This window comes from Sinocyclocheilus grahami, unplaced genomic scaffold (assembly GCF_001515645.1).
Source record: "Sinocyclocheilus grahami isolate Dianchi unplaced genomic scaffold, SAMN03320097.WGS_v1.1 scaffold357.1, whole genome shotgun sequence".
NCBI classification, from domain to species: Eukaryota; Metazoa; Chordata; class Actinopteri; order Cypriniformes; family Cyprinidae; genus Sinocyclocheilus; species Sinocyclocheilus grahami.
In genome coordinates this window covers 859706-873846 of record NW_015505536.1, presented here as the reverse complement: position 1 = coordinate 873846, position 14141 = coordinate 859706, and the positions used below count along the sequence as shown (strand labels likewise).

At 38.9% G+C, this 14141-nt stretch overlaps 1 protein-coding gene across 1 annotated transcript in view; it reads right to left on the bottom strand.

The window, feature by feature from the left end:
• The window catches only part of LOC107548893 (collagen alpha-1(XI) chain), a 71957-nt gene that overhangs the window by 26412 nt on the left and 31404 nt on the right, over positions 1-14141 (bottom strand). The window contains exons 19-38 of the mRNA XM_016229748.1: positions 13403-13456; positions 13248-13292; positions 13038-13091; positions 12914-12958; positions 11662-11715; positions 10665-10709; positions 10307-10360; positions 10174-10218; positions 9122-9175; positions 8924-9031; positions 8709-8762; positions 5722-5775; positions 4050-4094; positions 3899-3952; positions 3773-3817; positions 3058-3111; positions 2922-2975; positions 2541-2594; positions 2336-2443; positions 768-857 (exon numbers count right to left, since the gene is read on the bottom strand). Coding sequence (XP_016085234.1) covers positions 768-857; positions 2336-2443; positions 2541-2594; positions 2922-2975; positions 3058-3111; positions 3773-3817; positions 3899-3952; positions 4050-4094; positions 5722-5775; positions 8709-8762; positions 8924-9031; positions 9122-9175; positions 10174-10218; positions 10307-10360; positions 10665-10709; positions 11662-11715; positions 12914-12958; positions 13038-13091; positions 13248-13292; positions 13403-13456 — 1170 coding nt within the window. The remainder of the gene's footprint in view (positions 1-767; positions 858-2335; positions 2444-2540; positions 2595-2921; positions 2976-3057; positions 3112-3772; positions 3818-3898; positions 3953-4049; positions 4095-5721; positions 5776-8708; positions 8763-8923; positions 9032-9121; positions 9176-10173; positions 10219-10306; positions 10361-10664; positions 10710-11661; positions 11716-12913; positions 12959-13037; positions 13092-13247; positions 13293-13402; positions 13457-14141) is intronic.

Genomic DNA, 14141 nt, shown 5'->3' with positions numbered 1-14141 from the left:
TGATATTTACTGGCCCCTTTTTCTCTCACAGGACAGTTGTCAACTGGGGCACAGTAAAAATCAAAGAGCTGACAAAAGCTCTCATGTGTATATGTGAGGAGATTTGTAAATCCATGTAGAGTAAAATAACTTTTGGTCCCATAAACTATGCTTATATAATATGAAACTAATATAACATATCATGTAGTTGTTTCATGAACATCTTTATAGGTGCATCTGTGTGTGTGTGTCAGGTCTCATGGAGGTGCCATTGTGTTTTGTGAGTGAGGGCTTGAGATTGCCTCTCTAAAGGGCAGACACACACGGTGGTCTCAGTAATGACTGTTGCTGTCCTAAGAGAGAGGAAAAAATTGCCCCAGTAGAAAACAATCATGCAGTGCATGGAGAGCCAGTCTCTGCCACTGACCTTGAGATCAGACATCAACAATGAACAAACAACCTCGTCTCCCAAAATCTAATTGGCAACATTTTCAATTAAATCATTCTCTGGGCAGATAATACATATGAAAGACAACAACCCAGCCTCTTCAAAAGGTGTGAAAGGGAAAAACGTTAACGCAGTCAAATTAGCATAATGTATCTCCGCATTAAACAATACAAAGTTACCTTTTTTAGAGGTTATATGCCCTATTAAAGTCTTTGTGGAGTATATTGAAGTCCAATTCTGTGGATGTAATGAGCCAGGGCTGCTGTCTAACTCTCTGTCTACCTCTAAGATTAGGAGGATTTATTGCAGTGATTTATTCACGATGGGAGCATGATCTTACCGTCACTCCAGGAAGACCTCTCTCTCCTGGGAACCCTCTCAGTCCCGGAGGACCGTCTTTTCCTGGACTGCCCGGAGGACCTGGATCTCCCTGTGGACAGACAGTTGGCAATTGAATACTTTATTGAACTTCAAATATAATGAACAGAAAATTTACACAAAATGAATTCTCAGCTGATGCTAATGAGCTCTGAACTGATGAAATGAGCCTGAATTATTGCTAGCTTCAAATTCCACCGTCACCAGCGCTGGCAGGTCGATTCAATTAATATCTCTGACTCCACAGCATGATTAAAACTGAAGTGTTTAAATTCTATATAATGAAACATGTTTTCAAACAGATTTTTCGAACAATCCATCTATCTTAAATTGGTCTGACAAACAGAAACAAAAATTTGCAGGCCCAAGAACGTTTTTAGACCACAATTTTGGGGGACTCAAGCTGGAATAGGAACCTGGAAGGATTTTATGAAAAGAACATTTAAACACATTCAATATGTTAATATGTCCAACTGATGTTAATTACGCTAATTACAACTGAAAGACAACATTTTGAACACTACCATTCAAATGTTGGCATTAAATTGATTTTTTTTAATGTTCTTGGTTCTTATGCTCAGCAAGTCTGCATTTCTTCAATCAAAAACAGCACAAATGATTGAACGATACATTATTGGTAGCTCCAAATAAATTGTTGTTCATAGAGTTTTAGACACAGTTAATATCTCAGCACAATTAAAACAAGCCTGCCTAAAACAAGTATTAAGAATACTAAAGTGTCTTGAGGGGCCAACAAGTGCCTCCGAACAGTAAACTGCAATCAGACAGGCCTGCCTGAGGTGCTCAAGAGTGAATTTTGAGATTTAAAATTGCTAGAAAGCTTAACACTGTTTTAGCCATTTGAAAGACAACCTCCACTTGACCTCAGTGTCTCTGCATTTTGATTGGGCCACTGAAAGTGTCATATTCAGCTAATAAGACGAGGAAACAAATGAGCTAAATCAGGAAAATTACTGCAGAAAGACCGTGAGTCTGACCGCTCAGATTGCGGCAGCATACTCTGCCTCCGGGGTGTTCACTCACATCTGACAGCCAATCTGAAGTGGGCCGACCAAGCTGATTAAAGTGTCTCCATTTAGGAGTGGCAGACATTGAAACCGAGACAGGAAGGTTGGACACTCAGAGAAATTCAGTTCAGCTTTTAAAAGACTCGTCTACTAACAATTTAGACTCTATTTAGAAAGGGAATTCAGCAATTCTCCACAGTACGGACGTTATACACTTATACACTATATACACTTGGACAGAACAAGTTGTTGGTCAACAAATTGATCTCCACTGACTCTTTTGTCCTAAAGAAATAATAACTGGGGGTCATAATCAATCATTTTTAGTTCTGTTTGACCTTGCCTGCTGGGCACTTTTTGTTTTTGTCGTTACATTATGTAGTTTTCCAATAAGAAAGGTTTGAAATTTAGCTTAACTATTGATAACAAGACAATCAATTATTTTCTGTTTGTACTTGCCCTCCATATATTCTATTTGGCTGAAAACATGAACCTCATTCACCTTTGCACCTTCTTTTCCACCAGCACCTGGAAGACCTTGCTCTCCGGGGGGTCCAGGGGGTCCAGGATGTCCTCTCTCACCAATAGGGCCGGTTTCTCCTGTTGGACCCTTTCAAGCCATTATAGACATATTTGTGAGATTAATAGGCAAATCCTTGTGCTTATCTCAAATAATATGTATAATATGCAAAAACATAAACACCTACCTGTGGTCCAACAACACCTCCAGGTCCTGGTGGGCCAGTTTTGCCTTGGAAACCCTAGGGGGGAAAAAATCACTTACTGCCTGAAAAGCAACCATCTATTGGTGGACCCAATAGGATTTTATATGACACAATTTCACAGGCAAAATGTAGCTGCAGTAATTCACACTAAGTTTATTTCCTACAGGGTCATGTCATTAATAAAGCCTCTGCCTGGTTCAGATAGAACCTCCATAACTCCTTCAGATTTACACATAACTCAGAGGAAGTGGGCTCATTCAGTCCCTGAACACACTCTTGTTGGATGGATCAGTGATGTCTGCTATAGGTTATCGCTTAGGCTATTTAGGTGATCTATACATGTGAGTGATCGGAAACACTTACAGTCTCTCCCCGTTGGCCAGGGTGACCGGGCAGCCCATCCTTTCCAGGTGGTCCCTAAAACACAGAACAAGATTAAATATATTGTAAATGTCACATTTGTCAGTATCTAAAACAGTATAGATAAACAGGTACTTACAGGAGGGCCCTTTGGTCCTGAAAAACCAACGGGACCCTGAGGCCCTTGAGGTCCCTGGAAAAGACAGGAAAAAAATTGGTGAAAAGTCTGCTGTTTTATGTCAAAATAAGGTAACAATGCAGTGCAAATTGTTTAATGGCAATATCAGAATCTGAAATGTGAACTAGAAGAAGTGAATCTTTATCTGACCTGATCTTTTGTCTTATAATCTCAATAAAAGTCCAAGGAAGGAAGCAGAATTTATAAATACTCACGATAACAACATTTTAATAAAACATTACAAGCTGAAACTAAGCGCAATGTAGGTAAAGTCAACAGGTTTTCGAAATGCTTAAAATAAATCCTTCAGATTCCAACTGAGAAATGGAATAAATAAACAGGAAAACACTGACAAATATAGGAAGAAACGAGAACAGGATTTCACAGCAGAAATAAACAGCGCAACATTAGATTTTGAGTGATGTGAGCCTTGGACAACAGCCTTCCAGTGGTCTAATGCTCAAGAGCTCTTCATAAATCTATAATAGCTTCCAGACGAAAACACAGGTCTGGTGGTAAGTCCTCTTATCTGGAGTACACCCACATGCTGAGCTAATCCTCACTGCGCTTCCTGCAAAAGCACCCTCTCTGAGTGCCTCAAGCCGTACACCATCTCACTGTAGATGGTATGATGGGATAAAAATGTTTGCTGCAATGCATTCTGGGTGGCACTTACTCTCTCGCCGGGTGGGCCAGGTGGACCGTCGTTGCCCGCTGTGCCCTGTTGGATAATGAGAGAGGAAAACATAAGAACTGTGCAACAGAAGTGATTGACAAAATCAAAGTCTGAGGGAAGTAGTACCTTAGGGCCTGACTTTCCTGTTGGACCTCTGGCACCGCGTGCACCACGGGGGCCCTTAAAAATCAGCATGTTTAGGGCTTGGTGACTTGCATAATTAAATAAAGCAAAATTAAGTCAAAATGGAAGGGGGAAGTGCTGAAGCAGTACATACCGTCGGACCTCTTTGACCCCTTGGACCGGGTTTCCCTGCAACTCCCTTTGAAAAGAAAGAAGAAAAATGAGTGTGGTAAAAATTGAGGGTGAATTCAATAGCTACACAAAGCAAATCCAATCGTTGCAGTTGCTGCCGTTCTTTTTGCCAAGATGAGATGGCAGTGTGTATGGGGGAAAACAAGCATTGGATACCTTCCCCTAGGATTTCTGGGAGCCATGGCAATATTTGTTTCAGATAGCAGCTAACCTGACATTTAGTTATGAATAATCATAAACGTTTAGGGCAAAGTTGCTTTTGCTAATAGGTTTCCCATGAACAACATTAGACAAACTCAAGGTTTGTTTACAAGTGAGAGTGATTTCCATTGAATTATTCGGTGAGGGTCTCTCAAGGGAAATTTTCGATAAGTTTTCCTTAGTGATAGTCAGCACAATTGACCCTTTTCATGCAACATAGGTGTTTGAGGAGTGTGATGTACAGTATGCAGAGCAATAGCGCTTTTTGCTTCATGATTATTCTGGATTTCAGTCAGGATGTGTTGTAATTTCCATCTACTGTGAGGAATTACTGAATTTCTACTAGTTAGGCAAATATATTAGTTAAGAAATCACTTAACTTGCATCTAGCAAGGCATCTGTACTGGTAGGCTATTTGTATTGGTACAGGTATCACTCTTATTGGTGCTTTACCCTTTCAAAAATTAACCATGGTTTTATTATAGTAAAAGTGTAGTAACCATGTTTTTTTGACGTATTGATTAGAATTTGTATAACTATATATATGTATATATATAAATATTTTTACTACAAATACCATGGTTAAACTATGGTTAGTGTAGCAAAACCATGTACTTGTCTACTATACAACTATAGTAACTATGTTTTTGTTTTTTGTAAAACATCCTGCTAACTCTCTAAATGAGGTAATTTTGGTGATGCAACTAATAGCTAATAAAAGTAAGCTAAATAAAATGTAATTTAAAAACAGAATTAGCTTATGTGATAGTAGGCTGATCAACCTGCTACGCTAGTACACTGAATGGTAGCTTGAAAAAGGAAAGCTAACTAAACAACAACAACAACAACAAGAATAATGTTGAATTCAATCTTCTTTGGTAATATACTATTAAATATAACAAAGCGATTTTGTAACAAAGTGATCTCTAATCAGGCACTGGATAATGTCAATCAGGAATCAATTTAACAGGTCTCATTTTAACAGGTGGATCAAATTTGAATGAAACTACCTCAATTTTACTGCATACCATGTAAATCAGCCTTAAATGTAAAGGTAAATTTAGTCTAAGTGTGAAGATAAATGCAAAGGCAAATGTAAATGTAGTAGCCTAAGTAACAATACACACATGTAAAGGTAACTGTGAGGTGAGTGTAAAGGTGAGTACATTCAGATGACCTTTGACCCAACATATTCACACACTTTTGCCCACTTTCTGCAAGTGAATAGTTTTCCAGATGCGTGATTGTCGTTAAATCACCATGAACACAATTGTTCCAGCATCTTTTGTAGTCACATATTGATTCGTGTCTGTGATTTTGTACAAAGTCATCATACAAATCCTTTCATAAAAGGAATCAATCAGCCCTTTTCATATGTTTGTTATAATGCAGTGCGCACTTCACACAAAGCAGGTTGGAAGAATCCATCTCACCCTGCCTCCTTTCTCTCCATTGGCTCCTGGGAATCCGGGGAAACCGGTCGAACCCTGCAAATCAAAGAAAAAGACTTAAGGGAGGAATAGAAAGGCGGCAGTACCTGCATATTAACGAGGTATGAACTCCAAGAGTCCCGACTCTCCTACTGATTCCGACAGTTAAATGCCATTACAATCTGTTAGCATTAGCATCCTTGGCTTTGCTACTTCCACTGTAGAGTTTTAAATAACTGTGAGACTGCTTTGTCCCCATTGTTGGCAAGCTTTTTTCTCAGAATAATTCAGCGGTTGAAAGATAGACTTTGAATGCTTATGATATATCCCAAGATAAACAAGGCCAATCTCGATTATCAGTTTCCTTGTTTTGTTTGCACAAGACTAAGTGCAGGAGAGCTTCGGGAAGGGATTGCTTGTCAGTGTGGAAATACAACGGGGTCCACCGAGGACAGAGGACGATATAATCAACTGAAACAACAGACACTGGACGAAAACAAATGGCCACTCAGTCAGATAAACAACCAAACAGAGTTAAGATTAAGAGTCACAACTGATGAGTCTTAGGCCCAATCCTACCCCTTAGCCCTTCTGTCTCGATTCTCTTTTGGTTGGAGGGGTAGGGGTAGGGGAAGGGCCAGATAGCCCTTCAAACGAAGATTTTTCGGGACCACACTTCAAATGAAGGGGTATGAATTATCTCAGCGTAAACCGGCTTCAGAGGCAACATGGCTACCCGAGCGAACAAAAAGACACATAAATGTAAGCATTTTTGGCATTAATAAAGATTTTAACGAAACGTAATAATTAGTTTTATGTTACATTCAATCGTGAGTTCATATTTACGGTCATGTTACTCATAGAAATGTTTGCAAAAAATCGCTAAAGTTTGCTAACGTCATATCATTACTGACTGCACGATAGTGCCACAACATATTTTCATGTCTGATCAGGGCGATAACCACCATAGACATTGAGGGGGGCTAGTCCCCCCAATAATTAGAAATCGCTAAACCCTTTCCTCAAATATTGCTAATTCGAGAGAGAGAGAGAGAGCGAGAGAGCGAGAGATGAAAGTTGCGTGTATGCGCGTCTGTGCGTTTCTCTTTTTAGAGTTTACTTAAAAAACGATATTACTGGAAAATATAATGTAGCGATTCAGTATTTAAACTGTTATTAATAAATGCCGTGGGGCAGCGTTGACAAGTTTCTTTGCTCCTGGATGTGGAAGCTGCGCGATATCTAATGTGTGTGTGTGTGTGTCAGTAAGCAGCGCATTAATATAGAACGGTAATTAAAGGCTCTAATGCACACACCAGCACACCAGTATAGGTGTGTGTATTGTAGGAGCTAGACTACGTATGATGACGTGTGACGTATAGTAGTGGTGTCCCAATTCTTAGGGGAATATTTTCACCCCTACCCCTTGACACTGTTTCAAGGGACAAGGGGAAGGGGTAGGCGGAGGGGTAGGGGAAGGGGAAGGGGTATAAAATAGAATTGGGATTGGGCCTTAATTGCTCTCATTCGCACTTCTTGTCTGTTTCTTTCTCTCATTTTCAATGCAGTAAATTAAAAACAGCTTACCCACGTTCCTCAATCCTGACAGCGGAATAAGCATTCAAGAAAGAAAATCAATACATTGTTTTACACATTCATTTTAAGGCCAGGCCTCCTGGAGAAATCAGGTTTGATTTACCACAAAGGATATTATGAAACTGTAAAGGTGAGACATTGACGAACAAGCAATGACACTCTATAAAAAAATGCCACAACTCTGACGCCAGTTACCACTCAGACAGTGATGGCTGGTCTTCAAAAGTGCACTTCATGATAATTTGAGAGTTGGCAGGCTGTTTGAATCCATTCCAGAGATGATGGCATGTCAAAGTGCTTGTAATCACATCACTTGTCTATCGTTCATTAATGCTCCCAAATAGGAGCGGATTTATGAGACCATAAATCTACCAACGGAGTCAGCACCTCCGCTAGGACTGGGCTTTATTCCATCTTATTCAAACAAATTCATGATAAGCTTTAAAGGTGAAAAATTCCATTTCTACTCCACTATTGACTACTGCAAAAATAGGGAATGAGGTTTCCCTGAACAATGAATAATATCTTTTTAATGGCATTCCCAAAATTATTCCCAAAATAGCTTTCATCAGTGGTTAAAAATTAGATTTTAAGTTTAACTTCATGTACTATGTATCATAGTCTGAAAGTACATATTCTAAAATAAAAATAATCTAAATTAATTCATGTTAATAATAAATAAATGTTAATATTTTCAGAATTTGGTATTGTTGTCTTTATAATATATTTTTCTGATTATGGAGTTTTCATTAATAGTTGAAAATTAAGTTTCAAATTTAACTTCATTAAACTATCTATTCATATTCGGAAAGTACACCGTTTTGGATGCAAAATCAGTGCGTTCATAGCAAAAATCTTCCAGGAGTGTAAGAATATATTTTTTATATTTTAGGATGTTTTAGGACAAAATAATACTGATTATAAATTGTAAATGACTGAAGTGCACTCCATATACATTTACCAAGCAATGTATCAAATTGTGAACTGAAAACTCAAGAGTCTTCCTAATTGTACCAACTAGGTGCCTGTAATGACACCAATGTTTGTTATAGAAGATCTCCAAACCTCCAAAGCCACTTAAGGTCTAGCTTGGGGCTGGCTTGAGCCAGATTGGGTACTGCTGCTACAGCTGATGTTGATGAAAGGCGCTGAGGTCTGACACAGGCATCTGTGCTCCGACTTCTTCTCGCTGCCTGCGTGACCAGCATCCCCAACAGCACAGGGAACAATCCTGGCATGAGCTGCTCATTTTAAAAAAGCCTCACTCGGTGCAGAATGCATAATGCATTCTCAGGAGGACATTAGTTCATGCTAATGAGCCAAGTTGTTGTTTAGCTCACAAGTGAAACAATCGTGATGCAGGTACAGGTGTCCTGTTCAATTTAAGTGCATACCTTTGGTCCTTGACGTCCTGGATAGCCGGGTAATCCCGGAACACCAAGTTTGCCCTGGTGGAAAACAAGCCAAGGATCATTAGTGCAAGAACATCTCTGGACAAACAAACATCTCATTTGATATTAATATTCCAAACACAAATTCTGCATCACTTCACACCCCGTGCCTCTGTAATCAACTAATAACGGTAATCCGTAATCAACAAGCAGCGTACCTTTTCTCCAGCAGGTCCCAGGGCTCCAGATTCACCATTAGGACCTGCACGACCCTTCGGACCCTCTGGTCCATCCTCACCTCTGGGTCCGGCCAATCCAAGCTCACCCTAAACATGCACAGAAAAAATCAGTGCAGCCCTTCTTGGGTTAAATTAGCATGGGCTTGAAGCCAGCAAGCCTGGATGCTGTTTATTTACCCTGTCGCCTTTGAGACCCATGTCTCCCTTGAAACCCGGGAAACCATCCTCGCCCTGAAAAGTAGGATGAGACATTAGGGAAAACATATAGAGTGATGAAGCTATAGCTTCTGCATATAAACACAGCACCATTGATTCTTTAGCATTGTACTAGATCTCCATCTGCTGACAAAAATGCAGTACTGCAACACTTTCAATGATTTCACTCAGTCTAGAAGTTACAATATTGTGCGTATGGAATAAATTAGACCAAAACTGTGGTAAAAGTGAGCAACAGCTGAAATACACTTAGCTAAATGTGTGCTAATGGCTAAAAGTAAGCTAACAGCTTATAATACAGAGTGTTGATCTATGATTGAATTCTCATTCAATCAGTCTCAATCTTGATGCATTATGCAACTTTGTGATCACCTGACGGCACTTGACTAAATGTGTGCTAACGGCTAAAAGTGAGCTAGCAGCTAAAGGTATGCTAACTATTATGGTTCATAGTGTTGATTTATGATTGAATTCTCATTCTCTGTCACCAAATATCAGTCTAAATTTCTCGCCTGCATGTGCAAGATGCATTATGCAACTTTGTGACCACCTGACAGCATTGTCAACTTAACTAATGCCTTATTTATTTGGATATGGACACGGCTACATACTCAGTCTTGTTATTATGCTAGCACTACAGTATCAATCCCACCATCAGTTGAGTGTCATTCTCAAACATTTTTTTTCTACATTGCTAAATTATAGCCGACTGCAATCTGATTAGTATTCGTTTCAATGATGGTTGATGGTTTTTGAGAAGGGGAAAGCATAGGTTTGTGTGGCTCTGGAAGTACTTAATAGTGATGGAGTGATTTTGTCTGGAATAAGTGTTATGACACTCTCTCTGCATGATTAAACAGCACTTATGACATGATGTTTAAGAGGAGAGAACGTGTAGTGGCTATATTCTTTTTATGCAGATTTAGTGACCAGTAAGTGGCACTGCAATGATTCTTAGTGCAAGCATCATCTTCTAGCAGCGTCATTCAAAAAAGATGTGGATTTTTGCATACCTTCTCTCCTTTGCCTCCCTTCAGTCCACGAACGCCATCAGCACCCTGTAAGACAGAGAGCATGTGATCAAGCAAAGATCACAAACTCAACAAAACACCAATAAATCTCTATCAAATACAAAAAATGCTTTACCTTCACACCGCGAGGGCCAGGATAGCCGATGGGGCCCTGGGGACCGGACTGGCCCTGAAAGTGACAACATTGAAAAATGATGAAATGTGTGCGACGAAGAACGAATATCTGTGGCTGAGGTAACCTTGCAAGAGGTTTATAGATAAACATACTGATCAGATACTTTCAGACAGCACTAATATATATATATATATATATATATATATATATATATAGATATATATATATGGAGGCCTGTGTAATCATAAAGAACAAAAGTTTACATCACCACATTATGTTTCAAAATCTTTCTTTTTGGTCTCTTTCTGTTCAAAGGGACTACTGAGAATTATACGCATGAAAACCACAAAAGTCTTACTTTTTCTCCAGGCGGTCCGATGGGGCCCTGTGGACCTGGAAGACCCTGTACAACAGAAAACAGACAGCAAACGTCAAGCGTTGTTGCCATGGCAGCAGGGGGAGGGGGAGGGGGGGTGATAGAGGAGTAGGTATGTGGTAGAGAGGAGCCCAAACTGATGACTTACACCCAATAATGGACTTATTGTATTGTCCCTGTGTGTGTGTTGGCAAGGTCACTCGTGTTTGCACAGTGTGCTTGAGTGTGTGTGCATACACACGTGTGTTTACTGTGTATGTGTTTACAGTGGCTGATTCAGTGTATTTGTGTATGTGCTGACCAGGAGTCCACTCCAGGGAAATTTGAGCTCACTGCTCTGATTCGACCGCTGCAGGTGGGGCGTTATGAATGAGACGCTTTCAGCTGCCCACTTCCTCTGAGCCCAGCAGAGGCTTACAGAAATATTTCAAATAATTTCACCGTGCCCTCTGAGCTTCAGAGTCTTTGTCATTTTTATTAGTTTTTGTTGTTTTTAACACACACACACACACACTCACACATGCCTATATATATTTCAGATATTTATTTGAATATTTAATAATAAATAGATATTCTATCCACATACTTTATTATTTATTATGAAGCTATATATTAACTATTGTTTTTTAAGCTTTTTTTTTTTTTACTTTTTAGTTTTTTATTTTAAAACAATATACAGTTACCATACTTTCTTTCCAAATTTTTATAGGGATTGCGCCTAAGAGATAATTTACTAATTAGCATTAAGTCAATAGATAAATACATAAAAAAAAAATTCCATGCTTTTTCATTATCTGATTTTATTAAATTCTGTGACATTTTCAAGGGAACCCTCAATATAAAAAGAAAATTACAATTTAGATGACATGGGATTGCTTGATCCAAAGTCAACCAAACTGTATCTTACATAAGAGAAACAATACTCAAACCTTACAGTAAAAGCTCTGAGGTTCAGTGTCTAAAGTGTGTTTGTTCTCACCTGTGCTCCTGGGATTCCCTGTTGACCAGGAGGGCCCGGCTCTCCCTGAGGTCCCTGTTCAACAAAATAAATTACAGTACATGTCATATGCACCCTGAATATGTCAGATGACCAGCAATGTTCTATATATTTCTCTGTGGGTTAACATATGTGCTTTGCTTGCTGATGTGAATATGATGCTAATATAGTGAACACAATGCTAACAAAACTAAGTATCTTATATGAACAATATTAATGTTAAAGCTAACAGAAAAAAGGCTACTGTATACCTTGTCAGCTTCAGAATGCCTGTCCTCATATTTGACAGAAAGTTCAGTGTTTAACGTGTTTAGTTGAAAAATTTGCGAGATTAGCTTCTGCTAACCGAGTAGCTTTATTTGAAACATTTATTTTTCATGGCATATCAGTTTAGTTCTGTTAAAAAGCTCTTGAATATATCTGAAGGGTCATGACTTAGCATTTATACTCAAACAAACAGATTCATTAAATTAAGCGTTAGTTCTGGCAGGTCACGTGAGTCAAGCTTGCATCAGCTGATTCTCAGCTGATCACATCTACCTATAGGAATACAACACCTATCGCAGCATTCCTATATAAGCTCTATTCAGTATTATTCAGCAGCTTTTCAGCTTGCTCAGGAGCAAATTGAGCTCCTCCATCCCCAGCTCCTCCTTTCGCCACAGTCAGGACTTGGCTTTCTGATATTCCTTGCTAATCAGACTCCTTTATCTTGAATAAAGTGTTACACTTAAATATCATTAAGTACATTAATGATATCTGCCTTGTTCTGTTCTGTTAACCCTAGGGGGGTTATTATTGCTGCTCTCCCTGCTCATTCATGACAGGCTGCATGGATGGGCAGGGAGTTTTTTTGCCCAGAACAGAACCATAGCGCCAAACCAAGTGCTAAGTATCTATCATTTTGACGATAGTGGTCCTGACAGAACTGTTGTTTTTGTTAGTCATAATTTGGTTCCAAAAACAGAAGATGTTTCGGATTTGATACGCCAAACTCCAAGCAATTTTCTTACACAAGGTTAATTCGTCCACTGGTGATGTCACTGTGGCAGTAAGAAATGTATTTGTAGTTCATTAAGAAACAAAATTTAAACTTGACAGTAGTCCTAGTACACGTACATAAAGGCCGAAACACGTCTAAAACCCACAGAGATTCACTCAACAAGTATTATCAGCATCTGCTAAGCTGATTTTATCTACAAAACGTCATGTTTACGAGATCCATGTCTCTTACCATGTTTCCTTTGGGACCATGTGGGCCATCAACACCAGCAATGCCCTACAGAAATCAATTGTGAAAGATTAGAAGCGAGCAATCAGCATCAGATCCACAAGATTATAAATTAAAAATCACTTACAGGTTGTCCAGGAGGTCCAGGAGGGCCTCTAGGGCCGAGCAGACCTCGTGGCCCCTGAGATAAAAAGAAATGAGAAGGTTCTGATTAAAAAGAGCAAGTATTCTCTTCTGAATTTTAATAGGAATCATAATAGGCTGTTGAGTGACTCTGCCCCCTGGTGGCAAACTGGAAATAAAACATTTAAAAAAATACAAGGTGGGACACACTTACACTCTCACCAGCAAGTCCTCTTGGTCCAATCTCTCCATCTTCTCCCTGTAAAGGAGAAAGAAGTGAAGAGAATATGATTATTCTAATAGCTGAAACAATGAAATTATAAGAAGGACGTTTTTTTTTTTCAACAGGCGATTCAGAAAAGCATTTACCCTTGGTCCGTCCTCTCCGAGAGGTCCAGAGGGACCAGGAGGACCGTTCTCACCCTGTCAGAAAGAGACAGACAGGAAGCATCATACTTTATTACATCCAACTTAATATAGAATCATTTCACCTTGGCTTGAAAGTGATCTAGGGAGTCATTTTGGATCCTATAATTATTACCTGTGTTTACATGGGAAAAGGCTGGAAATACCCTACTGTAAAGTTTCCAGAGTAGAAGGCTCTTAATTTCACCTCGGAAGAGCTCATGATTCTTCTCTGTATCATTATTTATTATTAGCCTTAATACAATGAAGAACAACACTGTCAGCTAATGTTGTGTGTTTGATGTCCTTGTTTCCGATGTACAGTAAGGGGGCAAAATTTGTGTTGCTTTAAAAAAAAAAAAAATGTAAAGATGTGCCTATTACAGTACCTACACCTACTATTGTTATTATTATTATTATTATTATTTTACTCATGGTATTAACAGTCATTGTAAAGAAATCAAAATGTTGTTAAAAAAAAAAAAAATGCTAATCATAGCACTGGGATAATAATCTACAATATGTGTCAATGTCAAAGTTATTAATGTTAATTATTAATGTTTGTAATGAAAGTTATTAAAAAAGTGTTCTGCGTTTCAGCACAACAGAGATGTTTTATTTTATTTTACCATAATATACAGAGTTACCTTTGCCAAAATCTTATAGGAGTTGCATCTAGGAGATAATGGAGTAAATAGCATAA